We start from the raw sequence: 12,620 nt of genomic DNA on the forward strand, positions 1-12,620 counted from the left end.
CTTGAGATTGCAATTGTCTTTATTCATGTTTAAGCATTTTATTTTCCAACTTCACAACACTTGAATATATGGGCTGCAAATTAGATTTCAACTTTTGAAACCACTCGCCAAACAGAGAAAAAAGCACTACAAAAAGAGACTGTGTATGCATATTCAAACTGATTATTGATTAAGTGATTTTGCATTATTGCGGTGTCAGCTATACGAGAGTTACATCTCTGACTTCTTGTTAATCTTTTTCAGAGGGAGTCAGATGCCATTTCTTTATGGTCGTGACCACTTGGAAAGCCATCTCACACCTTAGCACAGTTGGGGCAGTAGATGTTGTCCCCGGTGAGGACAAAGCGCTTGCTGGCCAAGGACAGGCAGCACTTCTTGCAGTTGAAGCAGTACTCGTGCCAGGAGAACTTCTCGTAGTTCACCACGTTGGTGCCGCGGCCGAACCCTGCGGACACGTGTTGACGTCAGATAACGTTAAAAAAATATTTACCAATATTACAATGATTGCTTGAATTATACAAGTCGGGGACAATCACGTTTTATTAATCACATTGTACTGTGGTTGTAAAAGATATTTCTAATCGGAGCATTTGTTTTTGGGCAGGATGCAATAGTTTACAGGAGCAGCCACCCGTTTGTGACCCCGCTCGCACGGAATGTGATGATGTTTGGCAATTCATGTTAAATCGGAATCGGTGAGCATGAAATATGACCGTCCACTGAAGTCATTACTGGACAATAAGGTGACAACTCTAATGAATTAAATTTCCACTTCTACTCCATTTGAAACATGAAGACTGTGCTGAACAATAACCCCATTTAAATCTTAGTTCCTATTGGATTGTTTTCCGTTACCTGTTAGCGCCGCCTGCTGGAGGAAGGCTGCCAGCGCTGACCGCTAGATCGGGTAATCAATTTAGTTTGACCCGCAAAATACTCCAATAGCTTCCCAAGCTTGTACCATTCAGTTACCAGATAGCACAGTGCCTTAGATGGTTCACAGTTTTTAATGTTGCTATTTACTAGCGTTTGTTTTCAATGTGCCCTTATTTCGGTCTGATAATCACATCCTCTGTGAATAAAACAAAAAAATCCCACCCGGCAACTATTACCAATCTGTCGCCAAATAACATTTGGACTATAAATATATCTTCAAGTGTTCTGAGATGATATATAACCTGTTAATGAAGTCTTGCAAAACTAGACTTGAGATTGCAACCGTCTTTATTCATGTTTATTTTCCAATTTCACAACTCTTGAATACATGAGCTGCTTAAATTTCAGCTTTAAGCGCTACAATTGAAACCACTCACCAAGCAAAGAAACAAAAGCACTGCATGCCAAAAAGACTGTATGCCTGCATGCAGGGATGGACAGCAGACTACGCTATTTCGCCTATTGAAAGCAGGAGCCATCCTGATTTAAAATGCTGTTTCCATTTTACTGTCGATAGAAAACTTACATGCAAGACCTTCATTCAAATTTGCTCATTCCTTTTTCCAATTCTGATTGTTCTATCGATAAATTGAATAATTGCAGTTTCACCCCAAAACGTTTTGTACCCTCTGACTCCATTTTTTGCGATTATCTTTTTTAGAAGGAGTCAGATGCAATTTCTTTAGGAGTGTAACCACTTTGAAAGCCATTCAAACTTTAGCACAGAGCAGGCAGTACATGTTGTCCCCGGTTTGGACAAAGCGCTTGTTGGCCAAGGACTTGTTGCACTTCTTGCAGGTGAAGCAAGACGAGTGCCAGGAGAAGTTCTCGTGGTTCACCACGCTGTTGCTGCCCAACCCTGTGCCTGCGGAGACGTGTTGACGTCAGACAACGGTGACAAATGCTTACCATTAACCAAGGTTACAATGATTGATTGAATTATACAAGTCAGGGACAATCACAAGTTTTGATGGTTATAAAAGAGATTGGAATCGGAGCATCTGTTTTGGGGAAAGAATACGATTGTTTGCAGGAGCATCCACTAAAGAAGGCCAGCCATTTGCGATCTATTTATACGGGATGCGATGACATCACCCGTAGACACAGACTTGGCGGCAAAGGAAACAAGGTAAAACAGAACATCCAGTTTTAGAATAATAATCTTTCCCATGACTCTGACCTGCTGGAGATTGCAGCTTTTGAGCATTTGCCCTTCGTTTGTCACAGTTTTGGCACTTTAATTAATCGAGAACAGTGAATGCAACATCTGACCGGCTTCTGAAGTCGTTTTTTTTTTTTGTTGGCCCTACTGACAAACGCCTGTTATTAGCCAACCACTCTATTCCATTAAAGACCAACGTAATTTCTCCCTTATGGTGCCTTTTTCCACACTAGAAAAAAAGAAAAATTGCCAAATCACTCCTCTAATTGATTTTTTTTTCTTCCCCTCCCCCATATTACGCAAGTACGAAACATCATCGCTGTTGTCCTGTGATGTTGCAGAAACGAAGAAAAAACAGAATCGCCGACTATCTCTGATGTTTACCGAATTTGTCAACATGGTGAAATGGCGCCCTGGGAACTTTAGAAACTATCTCTTGCCATCTGGAAAACCCACTTAACATGACATGCGGTAAGCCATGTTTGTTTTAATTCTCATCCATTTCCTTGTTCTTTGCTCCAACGATGCTTAGGTGAACAAATTAAAGAATTGATTAACAAAACAAATGAAATCATTTCCCTAGCAGTGATCTGGCTTTCATGGTCTGACCTGTGATGGGGTTCTTGCATCCGTGGCACTTCTTGGCCACGTCGCTCTTGTAGCACTGCACACAGTAGAAGGCATCCTCGTGGGGGGTGAAGCGAGTGCCAGTGAGGGGCTTGCGGCAGGTGGTGCACACGAAACACTCGGAGTGCCAGGGATGTTCCTGGTAGCTGATGCCTCCAGAGGTGATGGGCTGGGAAGGAAACAATCACGTTAGACAAAATGGTCAGTATTTTTCAGTGCACCATTTTGATTTCACTTCATTATTGTTAAGACAATCTTGCTGGTCACATAAAATAACGTGTCGGTCCGCAGTTGGCACTCAGGCCTTGAATTTGACACGCCTCTTCTTCCCACCCCCCCAGGAAATATTGGCTGTACCTCCTTGCAGTGGAAGCACATCTTGGCAAACTTCTTTTCATGGCAGGCGGTGCAGAAGATATCATCACCCTTGGTCAGGAAGCTCTGCGTGCGGATTGGCTGCTTGCACTCAAAGCAGGTAAAGCACTCCTCATGCCACACCTTTTTCTTGTACTCCACATTCTTAGAGCCTGCCACACACACATAGTGTCCAAAAATGGGCATTCCTTCAAAGTCAGATGTCTGACTGTGAGTCAGGAATGACCAGCGCTAATATAGAAAGTGGGCGTGTCCTACCCGGCAGGACCACCTTGTAGCATCCCTGGCAGCGGTTGCCATCCGTGCAGGAGCTGCACTTGCCGCACATGATCTTGCCGTCGTCGCGGGCGCAGAATTCCTCACTGGCTAGCCCCTTGTAACACTTGGCGCAGCGGAAGCATTCCTCGTGCCAGTGGCGGTTCTTGAGGTGCAGCTCCTGAATGGGAGGGAACCGAGATGTCGGTTAAGGCCATGCCAGCTGATTTTGCGATATGCAGTGGTGACATGGAGACAGCGGTGCTAAAGTACATTTTTAAAAAAATCTCGACTTGAATATTTATTCTAATTAAATGTTTTACCACTGCCTCTCAAATACCTCTCACACTCTGAACAAAAAATCCTCACTTCTAGCAAAAACACCCCTCTCGCATTCACCAAAAATCCTTTCACAAAAGAACCAAACAACTCTTGCACAAAAATCCTCACCACAAAAAATCTCACATTCCAAGAAATCTCACGTACCAGCCCAAAAACCAAAACTCATATGTGTACATTCATAAATCAACCACACAAAAAGCTAATTAACATAAAGTCTTTTCACTCTTATACTGGCCAACAAGCTCGCCCAGGAAATAACTTGCATAAAAAAAGCTTACGTCCCAAGAAAATTCACATTCATCAAATCGGTTTTCATACACATACCATAAAAACTCACACAAATATCTCTCACACTCACAAAATAGTCTCTTGCAATCACCAGTTAAACCTCTTATACTTAAAATAATTTACTTCACACTCCTCAAAAACTTGCATACACCCAAAAACTCGCCCAGAAAAAACCTCATGCGCACACCATAAAATGTACTCATTTCATAAAATGCTCTTCACACAAATACTCTCACACTTACCCAAAAAACAAGCATGAAAAAAATCACATTATCCCCCCAAAAATTCACACTGGAAAAAAATAGTATGGTTCACCCCATAAAAACTCTCAGAAACGCACCAAAAACCCAAAACCTCTCGCTCGCCAAAAGAAACCTTCCATTCAGCAGTTGTGCTTTCAAACGTGCGTGCTTTTATCTCTGACCTTGGAGTCTGCGCCGATGGGTCGCCTGCACTCAGCGCAGGTGTTGGCACAGACCTTGTTGAAGCACTTGGTGCACACGTGCTTGTCGTCTTTCATGACATACTTCTTGCCGTGCAGGTTGTCGCGGCAGTAGAAACAGTCGAAGCGGTCCGTCATGGTGGAGGTCAGGTAGCTCCTGGGGCCTCCTGTAAAAAAAACGGCGCAACATCACTTCTACATACAAGGGAGTCGTTCACATCACCTACGTGTCTTTGTAGTCGGAGGTTGAGAGAAGCTCTGTGATACTTAAAGGGGAGGTCAACCCCAACATTTTCTTTGTGAAAATATGTTTTGTGCAGTCCGACAAGGCGGCCATTTTTGCCACTTGCTGTGAACTGAAAATGACATTACAGTCGCCAGATCACAACCAATCATGACCCACCAGTTTTCAAATCTGAGCCATGATTGGTTGTAACCCATCCAAAATATCCTTGTGATTCAGTGATATCAATCTCAAGCTGGCAAAACCAAAAGTCTCAGTGCCAAAATTCCATTGAAATCCCCTCAAAAGGTGCCCCCCGGGGTCGACTGCATCGTTATTGGCGATCCATTTTGGTTATCGGCCTTTCCATCGCAGGAATGCAGTCAGACAAGTATGGAAAAGATTTAGTCCATGCTGGCTTATTGGAGAAAAAGTGATTGATGTTGGGACTTCATTTCTTTTAAACTACTACAGCTGGAGCTTAGTGCCAAGGGTCAGAGGTTGTGACATTTGGGCTTGGTAAGCATGGTGACATAAATATTTGGGAGCCATAACCACAGGCAACTGTGTGTGTGTGTATGTGTGTGTGTGTGTAGGTGTGTGTGTGTGTGTGTATCTGGTAAATGCTATCAATGCGCAGCTGTGTCCAGGGGATAAAGTGGGTGACTTGAGGATGGAGTCAGAGGCCCTGACTCAGTAGTTAGCGTCATCACGCAACAAATCACAGTGGCTCTTTTCGAAAATACAACTTCTATTTGGGGCCCACTAAGCCTCCTCTGGTTATTGTGCTTCCACTGGGGACAAGCGCGACAGCTGACTGTCGTCGTTATGTATCTGACAGAAGAGGAGCCACACTGGGGTGAACGTGGGGGTCAAACTACTTTGGGGTGTGAGTCACACCAACACAATGTTGGGCATTCTTTGTGTGTGTAAGTGTGTGCGTGTTCCCATTGGTGTGTTTGTGTTCATGCACGCGTGTGTTTCCATGCGGATCTTCCATCTAACGTGGACCTCACCCATCATCCAAAATCATCTGGACTAAGATGGATGGTCTGTGTCTACATCTGCTGTAAACTGAAGCTATTATATTTCCCCACTGTTCCCACTTTAGGCTGATGGAGCCGGAATGTTCCACTGCAGGGGAGTTGACCTTTTGAGTTTTTTGGGATGCCACTGCTTCCCTGCCATCATTGGATCCTTTTTTTATTTGTGCGAAATGTTGATACCATCCTGGGCCAAATATTTCTTTTGAAAGGTCACTGTGGCCTTTGACCAAGCCGCTCTACCCTCTGTCCGAGCAGACAGCATTTCCTCTAGAACATGCTGGTCATAGTTTTAACACCAATGATAACGTAGACTCACAAATATGCAGAGGTGACTTGACTCGAGTCAGACTTAAGTCATCAATTTTAGGGCTTGATTAAAAAAAAAAAAATCATAATACAAAAAGTACATGCTCACAACAAAAAAATCATTACCCGTTAATGCTGTAACACTCATCTCTCAGCACTCAACTCATTTTTGGGGATACAGATTAGCATACTGTAGGTGTGAGTGCTTTTTTCCATTCACGTTAACTTTGAATCATGCACTTAGCCTGTTTCTCAGCACTGAATACTCATGCTCACAAGAATAGAAATCATCTACCTGTTCATGCTTTAATGCGCTTCTCTCTGAATTTACAGTTATTAAGTCCACCAAATACTCATGCTCACTAAGTCAACAGTTAAGTGTTTGTCACCAAGCATTTGTACAAAATAGACAGGTAGATAGTCACAATGCTTTTCACTCAACATATGCTGCAAAGTCACATGCTCACGTTGCAAAAATCATAACGTGCAAGTGAATCCCGGTGTACCCCAAGGTTCAATTATAAGTCCACTTTCTTTGTGTGTATTGTATTTTAGCCATTAAATCATGAATGGCAGAAAACATTTTGTAGGTCAATTTAGAGACAAACGTAGTACTTATCCTTCCTGAAGCACTGAGAGGAAAAATAAGCAATAAAACTAAAGTCAAACCTAGCCTCCAAACCAAGACAAGCTTTAACTTCTTAAAACATGGCCAAAGTGTCTCCCTTACTCATTAAGTCAACACAGACGCGGTAATTGATGTTTACGTTACTTGTTGAACTGACTGTAATTGAAATTGTAATTATGGCGATCAATATAAATACAAAGATCATGAATGCTTGTCTGGGCATCCGCGCAAACTGCTGCAAATGTTGTTAACGCACATTAACACTTGTTTGTATGCTTGTCTCTCGGCATGAACACAAACTGTAACTAAATAATCTGGCTTCAAAATAGCGTAGGGAGGGATGGATTCAAACAGCATGATGATGATGATGAGCATGGTGGGAATGCTTATCTCTCAGCACCAACATATTACTTTAACAGCCAAATTATCCCAGATAATACATTGTTTCATGCCATTTAAAATGAGACAAGTTTAACATCAACTTTAAACCAATAGGATTCTTATTATTATTACCTTATTATACCAATTTACAAGTTAGCATACCTGAGTGCCTCTGAAAAGTCATGTTGCTTGTATTCAGGAGCAACAGGCGATGTCAAAACAAAAGATGGAGGCAGCAGTAGCAAGAGAGGTTGTCACCCACATGTGCTTAAGTTCCGGGGTCCGTATATACACCCTTGCGAACACCCACCCGAGACCACCCCAATCCCGCCACAGCGTCCAAATCCAACCTTCATCTCCTTTTTAGGCCTTGGAGAATAGACAGGATAGATTAGGTGATAGAGATTGGATTCCGCTGCTGTCCAATCAGAAGGTTAAAAATAGGATTTAAAAAAGAGGTTTTGAATGATGGCGCCCCTCGCAAGGACAACAGATACTCCCAAAGCCCCCCTACTCCTCCCATCAAATGTTTTGTCTCAGCCGACTGGACCGGGTCAACATCGCAATTCGTCCTGGTGACTCACAAGGGAATAATTTGAGCACTGGCGTTTGAAGTTTATTTTGGTTTATGCAAACTTTTCGTCGGTTGGGAAGATGGCAAACACACATGTTGGCTTCAGAATTGATTGGCAGATATGCTCTAGTTTTGTTTGAATCATTGGGTCGTTATAAATTTCATCATCCAAAGAGGTGCCTATTGTTTTATTCTATATTCCGAACAACGCTTTACGTTTTAATATTTAAGAGATGTTGGATGACCTTTGACCTGTGTCTCTTTGGTCAAAAATCTTTTTGCTTGCTTCAAGATGCAATCACTGACAGTCCAAACAAGGTGTAAGGTTTTTTTTATCAAATGAAACCAGACGACTTCCTCCAATTGTTGGATTTCAATTGATTTGGACGTAAACACAAATCAATGCACTGAGCTTGTGTTTGCAAATGTGTGTGTGTTTGGAGAATCATCTGGATTTAATCTAACAGGACCTAAAATTGTTTGTCCCTTCTCATAACCCACTTGAATTGTAATCGACTGCCTGATTACAAATGGTTTGTTTTGCAACAACTCCCCCAATATGGTGGAGAACATTTTAATAGATGTTTGCACTGCTTATCAAAAGCAATCAGTCACTTTCTTCTTTGTTAGTCGTTTCTCCTTTTTCAGTATTGGTGCATTCACAACTGCTTTTTAAATGTGGTTGACATGAAATACCAAACTGCTGACTGCAGAGAATTGAATCAAATTAAAAGCAAATGTTTATTTATGATTTTTTTTTTCCTACACTGAGTCACACGTTTGATATCATGGCAATGAAGCCACATATATGAAAGCTTGACTTATTCTTATATAAGGGTAATTAAATTAACAGTAGTCTAGAAAAACAAAATATACAGTATTTGGTATTTCTTTGTGCTACATTCAAAAACTTGGGACCAACAAATTTATTCATTAATTTCTTTCAAATGCTGACATTTTTCATATTATTTGACAATAGTGATAACTGTAATAACCTGCCTCCTTCTCAATTTTTCAGCTTTTCTAACGTTCTATTTGGTTGGTCAAAGTCTCATTACTTTCATTATACATGTTATGTTTTCTAATAATCTTTGGCCGGTAAACTCATTTCATGTGTTGTACTGGAATACAGAAGTGGCACACATACGCAAAAGCAGGAAATCTGGCCAATCTTTGACCCGAGAAAATTGTGAGTCTGCGTCCTCAATATTGAGTTAGGGTGCGGACAGAGCAGTGGCAGACTGCGCTGCATTATCACTGGCATGGTGGCAATGAGTCGCACACACGCACGCACACACACGCACACACACACACACACACACACACACACACACACACACACACACACACACACACACACACACACACTTGGAGCAGTTAAGGTCAAATGCAGGATACGGTATGTGCACACTAAAGGCCACCAGGGCAACTGTCTTTCAAAACACACACAAGCACACACATACAAGCGCACATGCACGCGCACACACACACATGCAGATAAAACCACTCGAGCTCTAATTTAGTCGCCTCTGCTTATGCTATGAGCATCTGGAGGCGTGACTATACTCGATGTGATTTAATTTCACATTCATACAGTCAAATGAGCTGTGGCGTATTTAAAGTTGCTTAAGAGTGCTCAACTCCTTTTCATCACAAATCATATCACAACTAAGGTTGCCCTCCGGGGGGCAGTTATAAAGGTGAAAACTCATCAGATGTATAATCTGATCTCTGTTAAAGTGAGTCAAGGAGTTAATTTAGACAAAATCCGTGCCTTGACGCCGTATTGTGGCATCTTGATGCTGCAGAACTCAGTTGTAGCAAGTCAAGGAGCTTGATTTAGACAAAAGTAATGCTTTGGTGCCTTGTGAGATCTTGATGCCAGAGAACTCGGTTGAATTATGACCAAGCTAGTGTTTACATAAGTGGAACCTAGCAAAAGTAGCATCTCTTCTTTTACTAAGTAAAAGTAAAAAGTAGGTTGCCTTACAACTACTAAAATATTGTAAATCATTCCATAAATTACTTAGGGATTACATTTTGACATTCACTCTGTATCTGATTAAATCCTGCACATGACTGATGTCTGCTGCTTTTGTGCTGACCTTTTTTAAAAGACGCAGAAAGCGGCGCCGACACATTTGAGAACGTCTGAGAAATGTTTTATGGGTTCGAAAAGGCGGATGATGTCATCGTAGAGTGGAAACAGTGGCTCTCACTCATGATGACATCATATGTTTGGTTAGGAAGCGGCCCAAAAGCTGAAGGGCGGTAACCCTGTAACGAACCACTTAGCGAGGCCACATAACAGCGGAACGAAAATACAATGCAGCACAGCACAGCACAGCACACAAGTTTCTGATCTACCATCTTAAATTGGTTCAACTTGCAGGAAAAACAAATATATTTTTCATCAAAAATCTCCCATGGTAGATTGATCCAGAGGACTAAACTAACCAACACAGCACAGAAAGGTCAAGAACATATGGCAAGAACAAGAAGCACACTAGGAAAAAGTATTACCAAGCAACATTCAAAAGATGATCATACAAATGTATGCCATTTTTGATTGTCTATTTTTCAAAATATATATTATATAAGATATATATATATATATATATATAAGACAAATTCAAAATGGAAACATTTTAAAATTTCCCACAAAATCAAAAATAAATCAAAGTAAAAAAGGTTTTCTTTCCTGCATCACTGTTCTGCATAATTGTGCACAAAAACTACATTGAAAAAATTTAATTAAGCAATACTATTATTTTAGTTGTTGATATAGAATACAATTATGTAGCAAATAGAAAAAACATTATTATAAAATTCAACTTTTCATTTCAATTTTTGCCTAAAACATATATGCAGGATTTTTTCTCCACATCTTTCTAAATGTGTTTTCATCTGAGTACCATTTTGTTTAATTTGGGGTGCACAAAGACTGACCTCTTACAATTTAATTACTTTAGATTGTCATAGTTTCTCATCCATTTTAGTAACAGGCCTGTCACATCTACATATTACAACATTAATATACGAGCTCTATAGAACTGTAAATGATGAGCAACAGGCGACTCTTTGGCTGACAGTACATTAACAAGGCTATAAACACACAGATTGATATTTCAACAGATTGTTTTCAAAGTGCGCACCAAAGTGCATCACTTGTAACACACAAGACAAAACAATAATAACTCCGGAAAGAGCTTAACAGAAGGTCATTTGTTGTGTCATTGAGACGTATTTAGCATAAATAACAGAACTCACCTACTTAAAGAATGTGAGTGCGGGTGTCTGGTTGGCTGGCTTGTTGGCCGAGCTGTGAAATGCGCTCGCCTCTTAAAAGCCGCTGGTAAGTCAAGAGGGAGGAACAAGCAAAAAAAAAAAAGTGGAGGACAGACATAAGCCAAACCTTCGTAAGCGCTCACAAACAATGACCTCAACCAGGAATTTGGAAACTGGTGCAGAGGCCAATGAGGAAAATTAAGACCAAGTCTCACCAAGGTGCTGAAAACACTGCTTTCATTGTATTCCGATCATTTCATTTGTGTATTTAAAACTTTATAAGATATCCAGTTAAAATTAAGAAACCTTGTCAAATCAACTTCTAATTTACAGTGCTCTTCTTTTGTCATCTTCACTTTTGCTGATAAAGCTGTTCTTGTACTTCCCTCCCTTCCGTTGTGAATTGGCACTGTACACTTCAAACCGACTAGACTTGACCTAAATGAGGATGTCAAATACCAGGCAATTACAATCGGCATACCTAAAAAAAAACGTTTTAAATGCATTCACATTAATTTTCACCAACATCATAAAATACAATTAGAAAGGTTTTCTTACCCTGTTACTGCTTTGACCAAATTTGACTTATTTTTACATTTGACAGCAATTAAAAGTGCCTAAATGTAATTCTTTCACTCTGAATGTGATGATTTTTTCCAAAAGTAACACGAAAATACACAAAAATGTAAATATTTGAAAATGTCTCGACATCGCACAGGTTTATGTGGGTTAAAATTGAACCCATGTCTACTTCTAAAATTTACTCAGGAAACGATGCGAAACTTGTAAACTGTCTTTATAATCAACAACATTGCTTGGGTTCTCATAGAAACATGCACCTAGAAAGAAAATACTTTGACCACACTCTCTGCTGTCCTTCTTTGGTCATAAACACGAAGAGTGACATGAAGATGACTCATTCTCTGAGAAAAGTATGCGCACATCTGTCTGCTTTCACCTCCATGCTGCCAAAAAAGCAAAACAGTTTGAGCATCAGCGACAATCACTCACACACTCTTAAATTCCTGAGTGGATAAGTTTTCTCAGTCATGAGGTCATGTCTGATGTGAGACTATGCAAGACTCAGGACAATGCTGAATAAATATTTCAATTAGCACAATCGTGAGCAAACAGGTAAAATTACCAAGAAGAAAATCAAATGGCCTATATTTCCTGATCAAGATGGCTAAGAATGATAAATTAATGAAAAGGTTAGGGGACAAACTTAAAGTAGCGTCTGATCAAATAATTGACTCTGCAGCACAAAAAAAAAAAAAAAAGAAATTTAGCAGATTTTTGTTGTTGTAAAGTTAAAGTCAAATGTTTGCATCATATCTTTTTAGGCAGTATTGGAACCTCACTGTAAAAAAGTGGTTTTCGATGTTTCCAATTTATCGGCCCATTAATCGGTTAAGGGAATTTTACTCAGCCAAATATCGGAATCTGCCTCAAAAGTCCAACTCACAATTATGGTGTAATAACTAAAAATGATTGAGAAAATAGCACTCCAATAACATCCTTTATAAAAACATATTAATATTAATGAAATTGAGTTTAAAGAAATAAACACTGTGCGTCATGATTTGATAAGGCAATTTATGATTTTTTTTAAATTCAATATTTGTATTTTTTTTTTCTTTCTGTTTTGACAGTAGCTGCAAGGAATGCTTGGATACAGCTTTGGTGTTTGCGATCTTTGCCAGGATTACCCTACACATACAACTATGTCCTCGGGCCATACCTTGCT

The 12,620-nt window shown here is 40.3% G+C and overlaps 1 protein-coding gene across 4 annotated transcripts; it reads right to left on the reverse strand.

Moving 5' to 3' along the window:
- Window position 1: 1 nt before the first annotated feature.
- Window positions 2-10,952, reverse strand: fhl1a (four and a half LIM domains 1a). Of its 4 annotated transcripts, none has more exons than XM_088396774.1 (6): window positions 7,174-7,331; window positions 4,410-4,594; window positions 3,359-3,536; window positions 3,083-3,252; window positions 2,708-2,894; window positions 2-445 (listed from the first exon to the last, which is right to left on the reverse strand). In XM_088396774.1, the coding sequence occupies exons 1-6, from the start codon at window positions 7,193-7,195 to the stop codon at window positions 294-296; spliced, it is 894 nt and encodes a 297-aa protein (XP_088252900.1). In that variant the 5' UTR covers window positions 7,196-7,331; the 3' UTR covers window positions 2-293. The 4 variants fall into 4 exon arrangements, with proteins under 4 accessions (XP_088252900.1, XP_088252908.1, XP_088252918.1 ...); XM_088396782.1 differs by lacking the exons at window positions 2-445; window positions 7,174-7,331 and adding exons at window positions 1,207-1,801; window positions 10,856-10,952; XM_088396792.1 differs by lacking the exons at window positions 2-445; window positions 7,174-7,331 and adding exons at window positions 1,207-1,801; window positions 10,860-10,937.
- Between the last annotated feature and the right edge of the window lie 1,668 nt (window positions 10,953-12,620).

Source organism: Syngnathus floridae, chromosome 1 (genome assembly GCF_059516105.1).
Source record: "Syngnathus floridae isolate MCC-2025c chromosome 1, RoL_Sflo_1.0, whole genome shotgun sequence".
NCBI classification, from domain to species: Eukaryota; Metazoa; Chordata; class Actinopteri; order Syngnathiformes; family Syngnathidae; genus Syngnathus; species Syngnathus floridae.

Excerpts from the sequence above, each read along its gene's own strand:
- fhl1a (XM_088396764.1), bottom strand. The coding sequence starts at position 7,195 with ATGACTTTTCAGAGGCACTCAG. Across the intron at positions 3,253-3,358 it reads CTACAAGGTGGTCCTGCCGG|GCTCTAAGAATGTGGAGTAC; the intron begins GTAGGACACGCC and ends TGTGTGTGGCAG. Across the intron at positions 1,802-2,707 it reads ATGCAAGAACCCCATCACAG|GCACAGGGTTGGGCAGCAAC; the intron begins GTCAGACCATGA and ends ACGTCTCCGCAG.